This window comes from Ambystoma mexicanum, chromosome 14 (genome assembly GCF_040938575.1).
Source record: "Ambystoma mexicanum isolate Mex_15411 chromosome 14, UKY_AmexF1_1, whole genome shotgun sequence".
Classification (NCBI taxonomy): Eukaryota; Metazoa; Chordata; class Amphibia; order Caudata; family Ambystomatidae; genus Ambystoma; species Ambystoma mexicanum.
Genome location: NC_090940.1, coordinates 31221427 through 31242431, shown reverse-complemented (window position 1 = coordinate 31242431; position 21005 = coordinate 31221427). Strand labels below are relative to the sequence as shown.

The window sequence follows — 21005 nt, the reverse complement described above, 5'->3', positions numbered from 1 at the left end:
GGAGGCTGAAATTCGGCAGGAAGGCGACTTGCACCACAAGCTGGTGACTACCAAAGTTCCATTTGTGAACATAGGATGACGGTTCTACCGAGGTAGCCAACTGGAGAGCTGGTCAGTCTGCTGGGTGGTCCAGAGACACTTCCGAAGGTTCAGGAAGGCTGGATCCTCGCGAACATGTTGAGAGTGGTTGGTCCCACCAGTCCAAGCGTTGAAACATTGCACACTGCCTTTTGCATATCAGGTAGTCTGCAAGGGCTTCACCAGGCCAAATGCAGGGCCTGGCCTCTTCAGGTATCACCCAGAGAACTTCAGTTGGCTGCTCTTCTATGCCAGATATTTGGCTGCAACGCTGATTTGAAGAAATGGCTGCAGGAGTCCTCTTCTTAGCCAAGATTCTGCCCGCAAGCCTGGTGGGCTTGGACTGCCTGCAAGCAAGTCCAAGCCCACCAATGGTAAGGATCTGAACCATTCAAACCAGCAGCGGCCCTATCAGGTACCACTGTGGGTTTCACTAATGCCACACACCTAGACCTTTGAGCACCATGGATGTGGAATGGGACCGGAGTCTCACCCACTTCCTGGGACCCACACACAGGTATCACTAATCCGTGTAAGGTGGGGTTTTCCCGGGCAAGTGTATGACCTTACGTTAGGACTGATTTTCTATACTCTGGCCTGGTTAACAGATGTATAGAAAGCAAATCTAGTAGTTTAGTGACAGTGACAACTCTGGGAGCTGTAGCTAAACCAGTTCAAGGAAGCCCAACAGATGTTGTAGGTAGGACAAAGGGAATATTCGCTCTACCACTTTCTGACTCCTCTGACCATGGGTTTCCCCTTCGGCCTAGACATTCCCTTAGGCCTGGCTAAGGCAGCCTGGTTCTGAGTTGATCTCTGCTTAAGAGTAACCACTGCTACACCCTGAGTGGGTGACCCCTTGTGTGGGTGGTCACAGAATTCTCATGAAACTGTTCTTCTGCACAAAAGGGTTTTATTGTGAAGTGCAGTGGTGTAGTGATACACTGGTATTTTTCAAAAACATAGACACTCACATTTGAGGACATACAAAGTGTAGTACCTAAGTAATAATGATCAAATAGTCAATATTTGAGACATTTACTTGTACAGTTTGTTAATTCTCTATAGGTTCCTTGGGAAGCTTAGAGAATTCAGTGGAATCAGACAGGTAGGGGGCCCATAGAGAGTGGGCACAATCAAGAGTTGAACAACATATAATACATGTCAACACGACAGTGTTTCGGCCTTTTTGCTTGGAGCTAGGTGAGCTCTAGTGGTGTAGGCATTCATCAGGACAGGAGTGTCTTTACGAGTGGTGGGTCCTATGTGGTCGAATCCGAGGAGCTTAGTGGCTCAGATTCAGAGGTGGAAGGATCCACTTCTCTAGGATGCAGTTGTCATCTTGTCAACAGGCGCGGTCACGCCTATTTCCAGTACATTCAGCTGCCAAGATCGTTGAAGCAGCAGTGTGTCGTCTCAGATGTCGAGGATGCATCCTCGACATCCGAGACGACCGCGCCTGTGACAAGATGACAACTGCATCCTAGAGAAGTGGATCCTGTCCTGATGAAGGCCTACGCCACTAGAGCGCACCTAGCTCCACGCAAAATGGCCGAAACACTGTTGTGTTGACATGTATTATATGTTGTTCAACTCTTGATTGTGCCCACACTCTAAGGGCCCCCCTGCCTGCCTATGATTCCACTGAATTCTCTAAGCTTCCTTCCCAAGGAACCTGTAGAGAATGAACAAACTGTACAAGTAGATGTCTCAAATATTGACTACTTGATCATTCGTACTTGGGTACTACACTTTGTATGTCCTCAAATGTGATTGTCCTATGTTTTTGAAAAATACCAGTGTATTATTACACCACTGCACTTCAAAATAAAACCCTTTTGTGCAGAAGAACAGTTTCATGAGAATTCTGTGACCACCCACTCAGGGTGTAGCAGTGGTTACTCTTCAGCAGAGATCGACCTGACCTTGCTCATTTGTTTGTTGATATTAGTATACCGACCTGGGAAGAGCAAGGCAGTAACCCTTCCGAATACTAGCCTGGTTCTGAGACCAGGTGCTTGAAGAGTCTGGTGAGTGTCTCTCAGGACAAGTATTGAAGACTTCGCTCACCCAGAACTCTTCTAGGAACCACTGTCCTATCATTGACAGATGCCCTAGTCATGTCTCTTTTCACAGCTCCGGTGCGACTGGAACATTGAGGGAGGGCGTACCACCCAAACCGAGTATCCTCCCCCCACCTGATCTCTGGCAGGAACCTGTGGGGTTACCATGGAGGAAGCTAAATCAGTAGGACTAGGCCCAGTGTTCCCAACAGTAGAGGTACTTGCACCTTCTACCCGAACACTATCCTCAGAAGAATTATGACTAAGGGAAAGGACTGGGATGGAACAGCACTACTAGTTCCCAAGGAATGTGGTCTCCAGACGTCACCTGTGGGGAAAGAATCTAAAGGCAAGAACAACCCTGCAAACTCCTCTTCCTCATCCTGAGGAAAGGCCATACTTGCACTGCAGAGTGGAACCCCAATGTCTTACCCTTACACTAGAGGTCCCCCTTCTTGTGGTCAATGGCTCCACAAGTAAAACAAGTCCCACTGGGTCTTGGCACAGGGAGGCTTAGAGAAACTACTCATGCTTGGGAGGATTAGTCCCACTACCCTGACCCGACTCTTGCGACTTCCCATTAAACATGTTGTGGGCCTTATGGGACATAGGTTTATCAGTACCCCCACCCTATTTCTCCTCCTGCTTTTTCCCCGCCTCTTGCTTACCTGAAGCAGACTTGTCCTTATGGGACATTCTGTGAGACCCATAAATCAGCAACAATTGCAAACCTCTTAGGATTTAACACAGTCAGTCAAATAGGGATGTAACGGTATAACGGTATATCGTTAAAGATACCGTGAACCACTCAATTGAACAATAATAACCGTCACATTGTTTATACCGTTAAGTGTGCTTTTTAATCTGATTTGGAAAGGCTGCAGTAAGCAAGTGCTGCACAGTCTTGGTCTTGTACTGTTGGATGTGCCATCTGCGAAGTAGTTTCAGTTGGTGCAGTTTTTAATTACATTCCATAAACCACACATGCCTGACACAAAATCAATATGTTAGCAATAGGAAGAATAAATACAGTGCCAAGAAGGAAAAGGGTTTACTTTGGGTTGGCGGCTTTGGGTTTATATATTTATAATGGATAATGTTTGCTAAACATATGAAAATGGGGGGGGGGGGATTTCCCTGGTTCTATCATTGAATTTACATATAATAAGTCACACTGCGAAAGGCTGTAACGCAAAGAGAGCGTGTGTGTGTGTGTATGCGCACAAGCTTATACTACCATCAGCCTCCATTGATCTGTGGCATGCAGGTTATAAAGATGGCAACATGTTCATCTTCACCAGCAGCCAGTGGGGGACCTAAAAGCCTAAATTACCACTTAAGAAAAGCTATTAAGTTTGCTTTGCCAGTCGCAGCAGGCGTCCCCCCCCCCCCACCCATAGTCCTTTCCACACATGTGTTTGTGTTGTTTGGTGGAAGCAAGGGGTGGCATTTCAGTGGAAAGTATGTTGAAAAGCCCAATTCTGGCCCTGGGTGCCTGGTTTTGTTTCCGATGATAAATCTGACAATTTATGACCTTTTAGAAAATATTTGTTAAGATTAGTTAACTCCACCTGCTATATCGTGATAACCATGATATACCGTCATTTGGCAAGAAGGTTATCATACCGTCATAAAACTAATACCGCGACACCCCTACAGTCAAATGCTACTTACGCTCTAGGAACAAGAGGCAAAATTGTGCTCAAGCATAACCAAATGACACATGCCCTCAAAGTGGTCACTTGATAATCCTCTACCCATCCACACACGTTTGGCAAGGAATCTGTAATAAAAGTAACCTAAGTCGCATTCTTTTTTTCTTGTACTCTCTAAATCTCAAGCATTGGGCAGGAGTCTTCCCCCAACTTTAAAATGAGTTTGCTTAGATTTTACAAAATCTTGCCCGACTGCTTTTGACATTTCCATAACGGCACTGCAGCCAGACAGGGGCCGTCTACTGAGCAACCATGCAGTTCCATCAGCATCACTTACTCCTTGTCCTTCACATGCACACTCAAATGTCACAAGCCAATCAATTATGTTCTTCCTAACAGATGAGCAAAGGCCAGTGACTGCACTGCAAAAAGAGCAGGTCAGATTCAAAAATGAAGCAACAAGTGTGGGGGTCCATAAAAATGGAGGGAAAGGTGTTGGAAAGATAAATGTTTCCCAACACCTTATATGGGATTTCCTGGCATGGCAAAGCAGGAAGAATGCCAAACAATATGGCCAAAGAGCGAGCGAAAATCTCGTGGCGTGGCCATTTTAGGGCACTAGCCACGTTCAGTGGCCATGCACAGTAAATGTGAATGTGCACATGAGCAATAACGCAAAATGGTATAAATAGGTTTGCAGCCACTGGCTTGCCTTTAGGCACATATAAACGTAACCAAAAATCCCAAGTGTAAAAGACTAGGGTGATAGAAAAGGATCTTCACTGTATTGTATTGTGAGATGCTGTGTGCACTGTTAAAAGTTACCAAAAAGGCAAAGGGTAAAAGACAAAAGGAAAACAGTTTCAGTACTGATGGTGATCAGTTTCCCCATAACAATGTGCAAAAGGCCAGTGGAGTGAAGCTGAAGGCTTCACTTCCCAGGTAGACAGACAGGACAGGTTCAAAAACAAAAGCAAAACGTTTGGGGGTCCATAGAAATATGGATGGAAAGTTGCCTAAAAGAGAAATCTTTCCTAACAGAGGACAATCATGGAGGTAGCCCAGGTGGGTCTAAACAACGAGCAGAGGCAGGGAAGTGGTGTCCCATCCCCCCTAGAAGGAGAGTGCTTCCTACCCCAAAGCTCTGTGACCAGGGGACTAACCAGACGGCTGAAAAACTGCCCAGAAATAGACCCCAACATAAGCCACTCAGCTGGGAGGACCAGAAGGGAGACTACTAGCCCAGGAAGGACAACTAGCAACCAAAAGATGAAACAAGCTACATAAGACACAGCTCAGCCATTACAGTCAAACTAGGTCCTACAAATTCAGCAGTATAGCTTTGTGGCAAATCCTCCATCAGCGCAGTTAAGGAAGCCAGCAAAATCATAGTAGACTCGATTAATGGCCAAGACTTTCCCTATATAAATGCATTCACTTGTGGGCTGGCTTAAGCCAGCTCTACAAACGCACAAAAGGTTGTCACAAAGGTTGATGGCCAGCCAATTGGGCTGGCTCTAAAAACACTGCCAAACACTAAAGTCTACCCATACAGTTTGTGTATTGGGTAGGCTAGGGCAAGGTACTAGCAGAAACTACTCCAAATGACCAGTTTGTTCTGGGCTGGGCCAAGAGTGAGCCCATGTTTGCACAACAGCCTTTATAGATCTGCCTAATGGCCCACTCCCCCTCGCTCCCATCAACAAAAAGATTGCACAAAAAGGCATTGAAGATTACAAAAATGCATTAGTAACATGAGGTACAATAGGATACTACTGTAGTAAAATCAGCTGCAAACCTGAAGTGAAAAGGACATTTTTATTTTATTTTTTGTTTTTGCATGGTTTTCAGAAAACCTTTACAAAAATCTTACATGTACACAATGTCTAATCAAATAAAAGAATACACTACATCAATCTTTACAATAGTTCCTCCAAAATAAGGATATCAAATTAACTTATTTACATTTAAAACACTTTAAACAATCAGACTTTCATTAAGTACAATTTAAAAGATGTCACAAAGTTGTTTAGAGGATATCAGCCAAATTGTTCTCTAGTGAGAACACCACTCTGGCACAGTACAACAGTACCTATGCATGTGTTATAGGCCCTATAAGGGCCACCTTGGACTACAACAACACATTTTATGGTTCACATAATTCTCCATTACTCAATAATCATCCTTTCCCAGTTCAGCTTCTATTACTTTTAATAGGCAAACCAGTGCAAAGATCAGGGGATTATGTTTCCCAATCATCCTATTCCAGAGGAATTCCCCTCCATAACACATTTCATAAATACATTTTTTCTAGCTACCTTAAATTGCTTGCATTCAAGCACTAAATGCTTTAATGTTTCATAAGCTTCCTCACAACCAGGGAATCGACAATTAACCTCCTGTTTTTGCCCATTGAATCACCCCAATACTTAATCCCTTCTCTGGTGTAAAATTGATCAAATTTGTAGCATATATAATACATTCATGTTAAATGACAAGGAAACATAACTACATAAGTGCCACGTAGGTCCCTTTTCTGCATAAACTTTGCATATTCAATGTACGTAGAATTTTTTCGTAATTCCTTTCAGTGTGTGAATCCAATCTCTTTCAAATAATTATTTTTTTACTTATACAGGTCGAAGGCATACATTGTTGGACGTCACCTCCAATTCAGTCAATATACTATGCATCCTCCTATGATACTACATGACAGAACCTATACAACTACCTAATAAGATTGCATGATAATCCTGATAAAGAGAATTCTTTGGAGGGACTAACATTTTGGCATAGTTTGTTAGAGCACGCCATTCCCCTCTACATGACAATGACACTAAACCGAACTCATGTCTAATTATACAGTTCGGAATAGCTAGGGAGAGATGCAGTGCAGATTTCACTAAACACCCCTGCAGTAGGTCAAGTTGTTTGCTAAGATTGTACAAACACATATCAAGTGCATACAAGATTACCGGCTCAACCTTAACATTTAAAAATTCTAGCAACAGAACCAATGAACATTTGCAATACTTGGAAAAAATAAGCTTCATTTGGCACAGAAGTGGCCTTGTTTTTAACTTCAATCTTTCGTTCCGAAGACTGATAGAAGGTGCATTGGACACGAAATAGCAGAGATAAATAATCTCGACAGGTGGCGCAATGGAAACTTCATTAAGATTCCAACTATACTGTTTTCATTTTTCCCCCAGCATTGAAGACCATCATCGTAGTTTTAGTTGCTTTAGTTTCAAGACTGTGTGTGCATGTGCAAAGTTCTCAAATAGATGTAACTTTGTTCGTAATCCAGACGGTGTAAGGTTGAAAAGGATGATGTCAGCAAATGCTAGCCAATGGAGCCTCAGTGTGCCAAGCCTTGCTGCAAACACCCTTGAATCTGACCATAAATTATCTAGCTCACATAAATAAAGGTTAAATAAGGCTGCAGCTAAGTTGCAGCCTTGCTTCAATCCAATCCAATCCAATGGTTTCGTCATAGCACCTGCTAGAGTTAATCTCATTGTTTATGCAGTGTTTGTATGAAGCTGAACGATCCGGCATTCCTGATTTTTTTGGGATACCAAGAGCAGACCGCTTCCTCCACAGCATGTTTCTTACCACAGTGTCGAATGCATTGGACATATCAATACATGCCATATAGACCGGGCACGCTCCTTTTACTTTATTGCCAGCTAATATGGGAGCTAGAGTGGTAGCATTCAGCACAGTGCTCATCCCTCTTCGAAAACCTGTTTGAAATTTTGAATAGATGTTATGGAACGCAATGCGCTTTCTTTTCCATATCATGCAAAATCAAGACAGCAAAAAACTTTGCGGGCGCGTCCATAAGGGACATAGGACGATAATGATCTGGATTAACTGGGTCCCCCTTTTTATAAAAATCCATAAAATTATTGATATAACCCAAGTTTCAGGTATATTGCGAGTCTGCAAAATTGAAGAATTGGATTTTTATTCCTGTCCATAACAATGAATCAGTCTTCTATACGCAAGGGTTGATGCCGTTGGGTCCTGCTGCTTTGGAGTGGGTTAGCTTACTTATAGCCCACTCTATATCCACTGTTGACCAATTAAATGCTTGCGTGTCCAGGGCCCATTGGTATCTGGTAAGTACATTCAGCAAAGCGTGCTGGCAATTGATACTGGTTTGTAATATGCAATTCCCAGACCTCCGCAGAAATTATATTTGCAGAGAGGTCATTAGTACGATAGTCGGGGTGCCTAATAATTGACCAAATGTGTCTTGTGTCATGTTTACAAATCGATCTTATTAGTTCGTAATTCACTTTGTTATAAGTCAAGGACTTAATTCCCCTAATTTTATTTTTATAATCTTGTAAAATAAGTATTTTGTTAAGTACACAGAAGCACTCAATTTATCGTATTTTAGAGTTCTCAGGGCTATTCCTTGCTCGCTTCGATAGCATAACATTATGATCAAACATATGCTTTAATAGTGGTAGCTGAGGTTTCTGCCATGCGATTAAATCGGACAGGGCTGTCTTTTCAATATTTGATACAATCACTTCCTTCAGGAGCAAGGAGTCCCGGAAGGGAGATTAGCTCATCGATCTCCTCTAGTTTACAATGGACCTGTCTTACAATTTTTTGACATAACACAGGGTTCCATCTTATGGATAGATTTGCGCGGTCGATTTCTGGTAATTGTATTAACTCATCGACTACATGTTCCGTGAACTGAATACCTATAGTGATATCTATAGGGGCGTGATCACTGTACTCGATCTTGTGAACAATCACTGGATTCACTATATGTGCAAGTGACTCAGATACACAAAAGACGTCAATCATTCAGCACATTGCTCCACGGGACCATGTATATTTGAGGGTAGAATCGGCGCATTTAACAAAGCTCATACCCCAGTCATCCACATATTTCGCCCATTTCCTCCCTCTCATCCTAGCTCTACTAGTTTCTTAATTTTGATGCTCTACAACAGCCTCTGACACTTCCAGACAATATGAATAGAAGTCCCCTCCCACAATGATGTCAGAATAGGATTCATATGCCCATGCACTTTCTAAACAACTGTCAATCTAATCGAACACAGCCTCTATATCGATTTTCTGGGGATTCCAGTAGACTAGCAGTAATGGTTAATGTTTACATACGTTCAGTGTAACAGCAGCAGCAAGCACATGATTGGATGCATACATTAGCTTAGAAGTACAATCAATGTTATTTATTGCAATTGCTAATCCTCTCACAGGCCGCCCCTCTTTTGTCTTAGTTGCATAAACACAGAAAGTACAAAAACCTTGCAATACCAGGACCTCTGTTTTCATAGTTTCCTGAATCAACAGTATGTTTGGTGTTTGCAAAGGCAGTAGCAGAGCCAAACACTTAGAAATGTTATGAAACCCATATGAGTTCCATGAATCTATTAAATTATAATTCAACTGCTGCTAATTCGCAGCCTTATTAAACCTGTTGGTAAAAATTGTTTTCAGCATGGGCTAAACCCAAGCGAGCTCCTTGTTAATTCAATGCTATGGAAAGCAATTGCAAAATACACACTTTATCGGGATTGCTACCAAACATTCCAGTTCTGGACTCCACTTCTTTGCCGTTGCAAGGTAACTGAGATTGTAAGAATTCCTGCGCAACCATTTCATCATTAAATGTATGCAATCTAAAGCCTAGCTCGAGCAATTCTGACCTGTGTGTAACCATATGAACTTTAAAATGCTTACAGAAGGTATGTAACAAATCATTCTGTAGTTATGAGGTGATAAGGAAATGCCTTCAAAGTCCTTTGTAATAAGCATTCTGAAGGGCAGAATGCATGACATAAGTTCTAGCAGGCATTTTCTATTAATCCTAGCACATCCTAATATTTCAGCTTTACCCTCCAGGCCAATAATATTAACGGCCCTACCCATAGTTACAAGGTTAGCCTTTGGTTCGTTATGCCCATCAGGTACATTTACAATGTCAAGATTAGAGGTTACTGGCATATCAGAGGGAGCCAATGTTGTTCTGTCAGCCATGCTCGCCCTTCCCAATCCACACCCCATTCCCACCGTATCCATCTTGTGATGGGACAGGGCTCCTTGAACAGTCATGTGCCTGTCAAGTGAAGAATTTGCATTCTTTTGCAAGTCCAATTCCTTAATCAAGGCTTCCGAGGTCATCAACCCTCCTTCCAAAGCATTTTTCAATGACCCCATAATGGATGCATGTGACTCTGTCCCTACCAAATGTAATGCTTGTAAAGGCCACATAGCCTGCAAGGGGCCATTTTCTTGAATGACCTTGTGAAGAACTGGTTGCCTACTCAAATCAATACACCCCCCTCCTCCCCCAAACCCCCAATAGTAGAAAGTGTAAGACTAGTCAGGTTACAATTCTTATCGGCATTAGACAGATCTTGCAGAGCGGATGTAGCATCAAACTGTTGACTTCCCCCAAGAGAAGACTGCACTACGCTCTTGCCTAATGGGAGTTCCCTGGATTTGCCCGAACCGGTTACTATAATAAAGCCTTTCTCAACCACTAAAGCACTCCCTAGGGTATTCATACTTTCCCCAGAACAGAACTCGGCATATGAGCAACCTTTGCTAATCTCCATGCAAGAGCCCTCCTGCAACTGTCCATTGCCCGCAGGGATCACCACAGGAGGGGCCCCTCCTATATAATTCAGCGGGCTGTAAATGTGCGTTTCTCGTCTTCCTAAGAAAAGTAATTAAGAGTCGTCTTTTTCTCCACTTCTCCAAATGAATCAGATGGTGGAATTATAGTCACCTTTTTGATGGGCCGTCCATTCCTCTCTGCTTCACACTTCCTGCTTCCTCTGGGTACCTCTGTATTCTCCGATTGATCGATGGATTTAGGTCAAAGAAGGGCTTGACTCTCTTCACTCAATTGTTCAACATCGATTATATCATCCTCAACAGTCCTAGTGGAATTCTTTTTAATCTGAGGTTTGGAAGCTTTTGTTTTTTCCCCAGACATACTTTGTTTTTTTTTTTAGCTAATTCCATTGCAGCTTTTTCCTTTCTCTCAACTCTTAACTGCACGATTCTAATTATTTTGCACGTCTGGACAAAAAAAAACCATTTTCAGTGGAAGCACTTGCAGTATCCTCCTCTTCCTCCATTTGTTCAATTATCTTCGTTAGAGCTATGGGGCTATGCAAGGACTCACTCCATCTTGCGGCATCACACTCATTGGACCACCCGTGCTCTGAAGAGTATTATGTCCAATATCTAACGCAGGTTTCATTGCGTTTATGTCAGCAGCAATGTCAGCCATAGTATAGACATTAGGTTCTGAGCATTGCGTACCTTTATCATTAATGGACATCCCATCCTTTAGGTTTGGACGCAGCAATGCAGTGCTAGTTTCCTTGGTGGATTCTTTTCAATTGCAAGGGCAAGTCTCCCTTGCAATTATAAAGCCCTCCAACCTATTAATCTTAGCAAGGATTTCTGTCAGATGATTTAATCTCCCTAATCTCGTGGTGGGTACAATCGTGCCCTTTATCCAAGAGGTCCAGTATACGAATAATTACAGGGAAGGTGAGAGGGGCCTCCGATACAACTGGAGAGGACATGTTGGTGTTTGCTTCCACTCTGTATGGGAGAACGTCCATACCCACCTCCCCTCCTATCGACAAATTACACAGATTTGGTTTACTATTCACAGTGTTATAATCCTCGACCCCATTGATCAAATGAGGCCGATTGGTGCTTTTTACACAGGTACCTCTTAGTGAGGTAACTATTGAGTCTCCACTTCCATCAAAACACCACGGGGGATTTTCCATCTTAGGGTAAGTACCTCCTTCCCATGGGTACGCGGAATTAGAGGAGTCAAGATACCAATAGATAGCCCGACACGTTTGTCTAATTCAGCCATCACGTCCGGGCCAATCTTAGATGGGTCATTCCCGGACCCATTACCCGTGGAGGCAATCAATGTGCTAATTTCATGTGGGTGCGTAAATTCACAGTCCATAGCCACTGCACCTTCGATAAGGGCTTTCTCTGGGCGCCGATGCGGCACGACAGACTTTTCACCCGCATTGAGATCACTCAATGTGAGTGAATGAACCTGCGCAGTGTCGATGGTCTCATTGTTCGGCTTCCCCTCCACCAACCTCCCCTCATGTGACGTGATTGGCACGATAGGTAAACCAAATTCATCATAAACCCCATCACCCATTTTCAATGATTTCAGATAGGAGCAACAAGTCTACAGCACTCATCTATGAGTAGGTGCTTGTTAGGGAGAATTGTCATAAATGTGCTAATTTCCCTTCACCTTAGAGACCCTCAGCAACTTTGCTGGCTTTTGAGGACTTTTTTTTACCTGGAGAGAATGGGGCCCCTCCCCCACCCCCCCATTCTCTCATGTATTTCGATGTGTTATACTCGTGTTTTCTTTGGTTATGGAGTCTAACCAACTCCATAGGCATCTTTTCATTTGTGTCACACAGCACCCTCAGTGCAGTGGCACAGGGAGGCCTTTCCAGGCTTTCCCAAGGTTTAAATACCTTCTCTGGGATCAACTACTGTTTCCCAGGGCAGTGTAGGAGTGAAATTGAATTCATTTAGTCTTTTAAATTCCTAGACCCAGCACACCCTATTTTACAATAGAGTGCTGGAGGGGTTACTTAGTATCCCCTGTGTCTAGATACTCATGTAGCAGTGAAATGCCACCCTTTCCTCTCAGAATGGCCAGCGGATGTGGTTTTACAACAAACTACCATGATTTTTCCCAACCGTTTACTATTGTTGCGCTCACCTGATATCCCCAGGGGCATCTGGAAGGCTCTGAGATCTGGAACCCTGGATGCGCAGTTGCCCAGTGCTGAATAATGAATCTGCAATTACAGAAGGGAGGATTTGTGATAACTGTCTCTAATGTGTGAATCTCCCCCCTCCCTCAGACAGATTCCCTTCCCACCGGGTTCTTCTCTCACCTTAGTTATTTGTAGGGTGAGCTATCTGTCCTGCATTTCTTGTGCAGGGGCGCTTGACGTTTATTAGCAAGCTGCCCGAGTTGCTTCACTGGTGCAGTACACCTTCCTTGGGCCCAGGCCTGCTGTGACCCCGAATCTGCTGGTAGGCAGGTAGGTTTGTTAATTGTAAGTCTTTGTTCTGTTTATGGTGGGAATTCGTTAATGTCTTTAACTCCTTTTCAGGTGCAAAGGTCTTGATGCTGGCGTGCCGTATGGAGAGGCACGTTTTCTAGGTAAGAGAAAGCGCAAAGCGCAGCTCCTTTATTGTCTTTTAAAGCTAACCTGTGTTTTCTTCTTCTCCTCACCGGCCGCTGTGGTGCTGCGAGTGGATGAGACTGCAATGAAAAATAGGCCCCCCGAATCCATTAAAGTACAGCGCTGTGCGGTTGTTTAATATTGAAAGCGAACCTGAATAGGTCTCTTTTCTTTCGCAAATGTTGCTGTGGTGCTCCGGATGGAAGCGTGGCGTAGCGGAATTCGGGTAAGACTGATGGAATTTGATGTTTTGGAAGCGCACGTTCTAATATTGCTTTTCCCTTTCTCGTTATTGCAGTTCGCAATGTTCGAACAGCAGCTTTGGTAGCGGTTCGCCGGAAGTCCTTAAGCTAGTACTCACAGGTGAGTGATGTTTCTTCTTCTCTCAGTTTCCACAGATTGCAGCCCAGTTGAGATGCTGAGTGCTGGCTTGTGTTTTCGCATGTAAAACAGAATAATCTTGTTCTTGCAGGATTAAAGGAAGATGCTGAAGACCAGGAGCTGGACACGGTGAGCGTCACGCTGCGGGTTGCAGAATAACACAAAACCTGTTCTGCAGTCAGGGTGTGGTTTATAGAGCCCAGGTAAAGTAGTACCAGGGAAAGTAGTTCCAGTCCTGCCACACCCAAAACACTAGACCGCATGGCTTGGTTCTTAGAACTAGACTGTGTGGGTGCTTCCATGTTGGATTTAAAGGCCCATGTACATAAATGGGACCTAGTTTGAACAGCCCTTCCTTCCTACATATGAGCCTGGTGCCAAAGGCGCCAGGACTGGCTCCAGGAGCCCTTTTGCAGTGGTTTTAAGGCCCTCATGGTTGTGGTGGGAGCCTGCTTGTTGCATAACTTGTGCCCCCTCACAGTGGTCATGACAACTATTCGTAGCTCGGGTAATGTTAAATCGCAGGAGCCATGTTTTTCAAGATGGCGTCTGAGCCTCCTTTCTTTAAACAGGTCCCGGTCTTTTTTCACAATTTCTTTGTGGAAAGGTCCTTTTAGAATTTCCTTTCTTAAATAGATTTAAAGTCACGGCTGGCTTGATTTCCCTTGGGCGATTCCTTATATTGTTTAGATTCTTACTATGATCTGCACTTAAGGTGCCTTTATTGTGACTGTAGGAATACTTGAACTTAGTTTTAATACCGGTTTGGTACCTCTTGTGCGCTCAGAGTAACTTCAGAAAAGAAAAAAACAAATTTCAAACTTGACTTTTGTATTCAGGTTTAATTTATTCCTGTTCTGTTGAAATGATTTGGATTATTTTTCATACAATATTCTTCCAAAAGCAAAGATTGGTTCGTATTGGTTTCATACACATTACACTTTCATCACACAACACGTGTTCCTCCATAGGTTATGCTATGGTTCATCAGGAGAGAAAAAACGTTGTTGTAATAGGAGTATTCACCCTTCTAATTTGGTTATGAGTTGTTTTCACTAGAGTTCAGTCATAGAATCCTGTCGATGAATCCCCTTTTAAAATTTTAGCCTAATTTGGCTTCATCTATCCTTGAAGTGGAGAAGGAAGCAGCAGTGGTCTCCTTCTCAGCGCCAGGATCAGCGCTGTCAGCGGTTATACAATGAACTACCATGATTTTTCCCGACCGCGAACACCGGTAATGAAAAATCGTGGGAGCCATGTTTTTCAAGATGGCATCTGAGCCTCCATTGTTTAAACAGGTCACGGTCTTTTGTTGCTCTTTCTTTTTTGGAAAGGTCCTTCTAGAGTTTCTCTCTGCATGCCAAACCAGGTTTGGTCTCTTTGTTCATTCGCCTTTGGCGGGCTTCAGGAGGGAAGACCGCCTCTGGCGCCCGAGTGTCTGGGGTGGGCAGGAAGTGAGGGAGGTGCCCGAAACTCCCTATGCTTAGTCTCCCAGGAGACCCAAGTGCACTCTGTAGTGCTTGGCCCTTGCTGGGTGAGTAACAGCTAGGCTGTTATGAATGGGAGAGAACTGAATAAAAGGCAAGTCTCTTGGCTTGGAAGGCAGAGTCGACCACTGGAACGAAGGGACCGAAGAAGAGCTTGAAGAGAACAGCTGCTGCAACTCCTGGACCATTTGTTTGCCGGGTGAACCCCTGCTGCAGGTCTGAATCGCCAAGTTCACATCGACAGAGAAGCCCCTGCAAGGATGACTTCTCCCTTTGAATTGGTGGGACCAATCAACTCAACTAGTAAGCCACCTCGACACCCATCTCGGAGCGGGTTGAATTTCCTCTGAGTTGCTGCAAGAAACTGTCGGACCAGAGAGAGGGATACCAGTTTGTGTGCTTTACTCACAGCCACCGAAATTGAAGTTTGCCAGTTGCGAGCTTGTTGACCAGTCCTAGTGCAGGAGTCCCCCGACGTCCTCCCTCTTGTCCCCACGACAGTGGCCCATGAACAGCGACATATGCAGGAACTGCCAGGAACAGAAGTCATCAGCTGCCTCTTTTTCTTCGTTAAAAGGAACTGTGAAATAAGACAGAGTACTTGCCTCTTGCAGTGAAAGCACTTGAAACCTTTGCAACTCACAGGCCTAATCAGTTTGTGACCCAACATATGATTCTTCCTTTTACAAACTACTTCTGAGAACTTGTGCAGAGACTTTACCGTTTACTTACCAGAACCGCTTTATCCTATCGAAGACTTTAGCCCATTGACTTTGGCCTAGCCTATTGCATTGAATCTTCTGGTGAACTCAAAGTACTTGCACTGTCTAATAATTGTAGTCTTCTTTATATTCCAATAACCTTTGCCTTTTACGCCTCTTTAAAATTATTCTGAATGCCAACAGTAATTGTCTGATTCAGAAATTTAAGAGAAGAGTGTAGAGTATTGAAGTATATTTGTGTGTGATATATGATTGCCTCCTTCGAATGAATGTTTTATAACTGACTGTTAAATAAATTAATAAGTATTTAACCAAGAAACGTTGAGTGTAAGAGTCTATTTGAACACTTGTGATTGTAGACCTCTGTATAACATCATTACTGCTTACATTCCCCTCTTGAGATAAGCCTGGCTGCTCAGCACCACTACCAAAACTGTGAAGTACAGACTTCTACCAAAGGTTGGTTTGTTTACACATGTAGTTCTAGTTGTATGTAGTGTTCCCAAAGGGTATTGCATACAAACTTTGCCTAACAGTGCTCTTACCTGCACACACTAATAAATGCACATTCAAATTGTATGCCAGACGCCTCGAAGCATCTTCCACTGCACAAGCCGCTAGCCATGATTATTTCCTAAGCCACCTACCGCTTAGCAGGTAGCTTAGTGCTCGTAAATAAGCACACTAAGCCCACACAGTTTTAAATTCGAACAAAGGTATAAATATGCTACCTCGCACCCTCTCATCCTAACAGCACACTTGGGCACACTTAGAATGTGTGCGCGCAATGCGCATGCACCACGCGTTATGTGGAGCTTCCTGGAGTCGGGGACGGGGCCAACACACGCAATGCGTCTAGGAAAAACAAAAAGATTGCATGTATAACGTGAGTGATTCACTTTAAAGTTGCAAGCTTTACTAGCCCAGCCCACCACACTACTGAGCCCAGCCCACAACGTAACGTGAACCAGCCCAGCCCACAACCTTCGTAGTTCAAGTTGTAATAACAATAGGCACAGTGTATTTACTTTGAAACATATAGTTCTTAATCCTCGAGTTGTTTTGCCTCGTATGCACAGGGGCACCTTCCTCTTGCCCATACAGCACCAAAAGTCCGCCAGAATAAATACGAGTCACGACACTGTCCTGGCAGAATCCTAGCCCAACAGCGCACTTGGGCATACTTAGAATGCGTGAAAAGGAAATTACAGCTGTGACCAGCCTTCTCCACAGCACCATTGTACAGCCAAGGCAGCGTGCTTTAAATGTACCCCTATCAAGGGAGACATTGGAGATCATAAACAGACACACATTTCTTAATCAGGCTAATTATCAATTATCATAAGTGGTAGGTGGATACGAAACTATATAGTACAACAACATGTCAAAGGTTTTGTGGTGAATTTAAAAAACGAATTTCACACTTTTGTTGAGGACGCAAAATCACTAAGCAGGACTGTCTGATTGGGAAACCACACAGTTTAAGGACCAGTAATCTACTTAGCCATTCAGAAACCTCTACAATTGCTCCTCTTTTTCTTATGAGAGTAAATCCCAGTTGAGCCAATCTAAGTACCAAGGTCTCCCTGGGGAACCCCGTCAAACGTGTTGCCACAAATTCCTGGTTGAAATTTGGGGGAAAGCCAAAGAACACAGACTTCTTGAACCCAAATGAATTGCCTATAGCGGCATCAGCTTTACTCCTCTTTTACAGCATATAAATGATACGGTCATATTTGTGTGGACATTGCTCCAAACAAAGTGATAGTTTTACCATGTATTTATATCTCCTCTGCTCCCTTCTTCAGAGTTAGCCTTGATTATTCAACCACAGTTTACACCAACGCCTAAGAAAGGTCCAGGATAAATTGCCGGTCTACCTAGGTACAGAAAGTTGAACAGACTCATCCCAAAAACCAGAGGGATAGATAATCTGAACTGTGGACTTAGCACTTCATGCACCACTCCTTCCCATAACTAGGCAACAGTTCACACCCTCCGCTACAACATAGTGTGCATCACATCGGGGTGTCAGCATGCTCTGTAAGCTGATCTACTCACCTTTGCATGCTTCAGTTCCAGTTCTGCCAGCTCCACTAAGTTCTTTCGGAATGCTGCAACTCTTCTGGTCTTAAAGTCTATAAGCTCTGTAAAACAATAAATAAATACCATTAGGTTTTGATACGGATATCGAATGATACAAGAGCCCCTGTGGTGCAACGTTGGTCTGGGCAGAGAACCCCCGTCCCCCAAAATAATGTGTGGCAGGGGTTCCACCAGTGAAGCATATGGTGGTGAAGGGGACACCTGTGTGGAGGGAAAACATTACACAGATGGTATGCTAAAAGTGCCAGAGCTTCTTTCCTGCAGCCAGTTATGCTTTGGCTCACAGAACTATACGGAAGTTGAAGAAAAGAGATTCACGACAAGTAAATAAAGGAACAAGTTACTTACCTGTAACTACTGTTCTCCAGCATGGGTCTGGCATGGATTCACATGCTCATGAATATTCCCTGTTGGGCCGGGAATCCTCGGTAAAAGAAAAAAAACGGTTTAACTTTCACTTACAAACTATCTCTCCTCCTAAACCAATCACTGAAATCTGGGTCATACTGCCCCCAGCCAATGATTGCCCACGCCCCAGGCCCCTCCTCTGGCAGCATTCTTCAGATTTGGTAAGCACGTAAAGTGGCAGTATGACCAAGAAGAGCCGCAGAGGGAATGGAGGGAGGGTTCGCATGTGAATCCACGTCAGACCCATGCTGGAGAACAATAGTTACTAAGTTACTTGTTCCTTCTCCAGCATGGGGTCTGGCATGGATTCGCATGCTCATGAATAACGAATACATCGCAGTACAACATTACACAACCATGGGAGGTGGCAAGGCTCGACAGAAGCAATTACTCTTACCCCCGAAACTAGCTCACCTTCAAGCGAACAGGTTGCGTAGCACTGTTTGGCCGACCCTGGACTCCTCTCTGGAATCCCTATCGATGCAGCAGAATCTTGTGAAGCTGTGCGTGGACCTCCACATAGCAGCCCTGCAGATGTCCAGCATGGGCACACCAGACAGAACGCTGTAGTTGCAGCGATCGCTCTGGTGAAATGGACGGAGGGCGTCGCAGTCGTCGGTTTGCCAACCGATGACAGTGTGATACAGCCGGAGAGCACTCTCGAGCTGCAAGCCTTGAACAAAGCATTCCCATGCTTCACAGGACCAAAGTTCACGAATAGTTGAGACATCTTGCGAAAACTCATCATAAAACTCATCATGCCTGCCACTTTTAACTTCAGAGCACAAGCCACATCCAGTGAGTGCAAAGTCTTTTCAGCCGGCGACAAAGGTTTTGGAAAGAACACAGGCAATACCAAAGGCTTGTGGAGGTGGAATTCCGACAGAACCTTTGGCTTGAAGGAGGGGTGCGTCCGCATCACCACTCATGTCGTGAAAAGTCAGACAAGGCTGTTTGCAGGATAGGGCTTGGATCTCACCCACCCTCCTGGCAGAGGTGATGGCCACGAGGAAAGCCATTTTCCATGAGAGGAACTTGAGGGGTCTGATGCAAAGGCTCAAAGCCCCCCCACGAGCCTAGTCAGCACCACGTTGAATCCCACGCCAGAGCAGGAGCCTTCACCAGTCGAAATGATCAAAACATTCCTTTGAGGAACTCCTTGACGAGACGGTGTGACCAAAGAAGCCCATCCCGGAGATCTGGTGTAGCGGGAGATAGCCGCCAGATACACTTTGCTGGAGGCAGGAGCCAGCCTGACTTAGCCAATGTCAACAAGTACAGAAGGACTTGGGGGGCCATGACCCTCAGAGGGTTAATCTTCTGTGACCGGCACCAAGTCGCGAAATGCTTCCATTTATGTCCATAACACTTGAGTCTACGACGCCCTGGCCTTTGTGAGCGCCTCCCTGCAGTCCTCAGGCAGCTCATAACCGCCAAACTCTAATGCTGCAAGAACCAGGCCTTCAGGTTCAGTGATCCTGGGTCGTGGTGCAGGATTGGGCCTCCTTCCCTGGCGAGAAGATCTGCGACTACTGGTAGCTTGACTGGGGAGGACGCTGACATGCTGAGAAGGTCTGGGTACCAGATTTGCCTCGGCCACGCTGGCGCGATGAGGATCATCCTGCACTGTCTGATTTGATTGATGACTCTTTGTAGCAGCAACAATGGAGGGAACGCTTATAGGAAGAGGCCTTCCCAAGGGAAGGAGAATGCGTCTCCCATGGTCCCCAGCTGGGGAAACCTGCTGGCGAACCTCCGGCACTTGGTGTTCGCCGCCGCCAACAAATTGATCTGGGGACTTCCCCACCTGAGGAAGAGGTTGTCCACTTGATACTGCCGAAGCTCCCACTCGTGGCAGGAGTGCAGTTCCCTGTTCAGGGAGTCAGCGACAGTGTTTTTGACTCCTGCCATGTGGAAAGGAACACGGAATATCCCCTGGGCGACGGCCCAGTGCCACAACTCCTGCGCCTCTGGAGAGCACCGGGGATCCGGTGCCCCCGTGCTTCTGGATGTAAAACATTGTGGTTGTATTGTCCGTGAAGACCCTCACCCCTTTGCCCTGGAGGGACGGAAGAAATTACTTGAGGGCCCAAAACACAGCCTGTAGTTCCAAGACGATGTGTAGCGCCTTCTCTGGCCGCCACAGGCCTCGGGCCGTGGAGGCATCTGGTGTGTGCTCCCCACCCCTCCAGGCAAGCATCCGTCGTGAACGTCTCCTGGTATGGAGGGCCCTGGAAGACTCTGCCCCCGGCGATGTTGGAGCGCGTTCCCCACCACCTTATCGCTCGACCAAACGCCTCGTCGAGAACCATCCCATCCTTGAAGCTTCCAGACACCTGAATCCAAAAGGGAGTCCAGGAATTCCTAGAGCGGTCGCATCCGCAACCTGCAGAGCTGGACCAGGTAGATACATGACTACATCATGCTGAGCAGCGACTTGATGGTCCTCACTGTGGCGATCTTCGGTGCTAACAGCCGTTGCACCTTGCCCAAAATGGCCGCTATCCTCTCTGCTGAGCCGCCAGACAGGATACCGTGTTGAGCCTGGACCCCAGGAACCGGGCATTCAGCGATGGATTCAAGGAGGGTTTTGCATAGTTCACCAAGAACCCCAGATCCGTCAGCAGCCGGACGGTCCTCTGTGTGATTGACAGTGATGTCCTTTGACTTGGCCCGGATGAAGCAGTCATCGAGGTATGGGTAAACATGAATTCACTGTAGTTGCAGATGGGCCGCCACCGGAGCCAGCCACTTCTTAAAGGCCCTGGGCGCCGACTTTAGTGCGAATAGGAGAGCCTTGAACTGGTAGGGATTCCCTTGTACGACGAAGCGGAGGTACTTG

The 21005-nt window shown here is 45.1% G+C and overlaps 1 protein-coding gene across 1 annotated transcript in view; it reads right to left on the bottom strand.

Moving 5' to 3' along the window:
• The window catches only part of SNX6 (sorting nexin 6), a 470945-nt gene that overhangs the window by 2482 nt on the left and 447458 nt on the right, over nucleotides 1-21005 (bottom strand). Inside the window, exon 13 of the mRNA XM_069638456.1 lies at nucleotides 17711-17796. Coding sequence (XP_069494557.1) covers nucleotides 17711-17796 — 86 coding nt within the window. The remainder of the gene's footprint in view (nucleotides 1-17710; nucleotides 17797-21005) is intronic.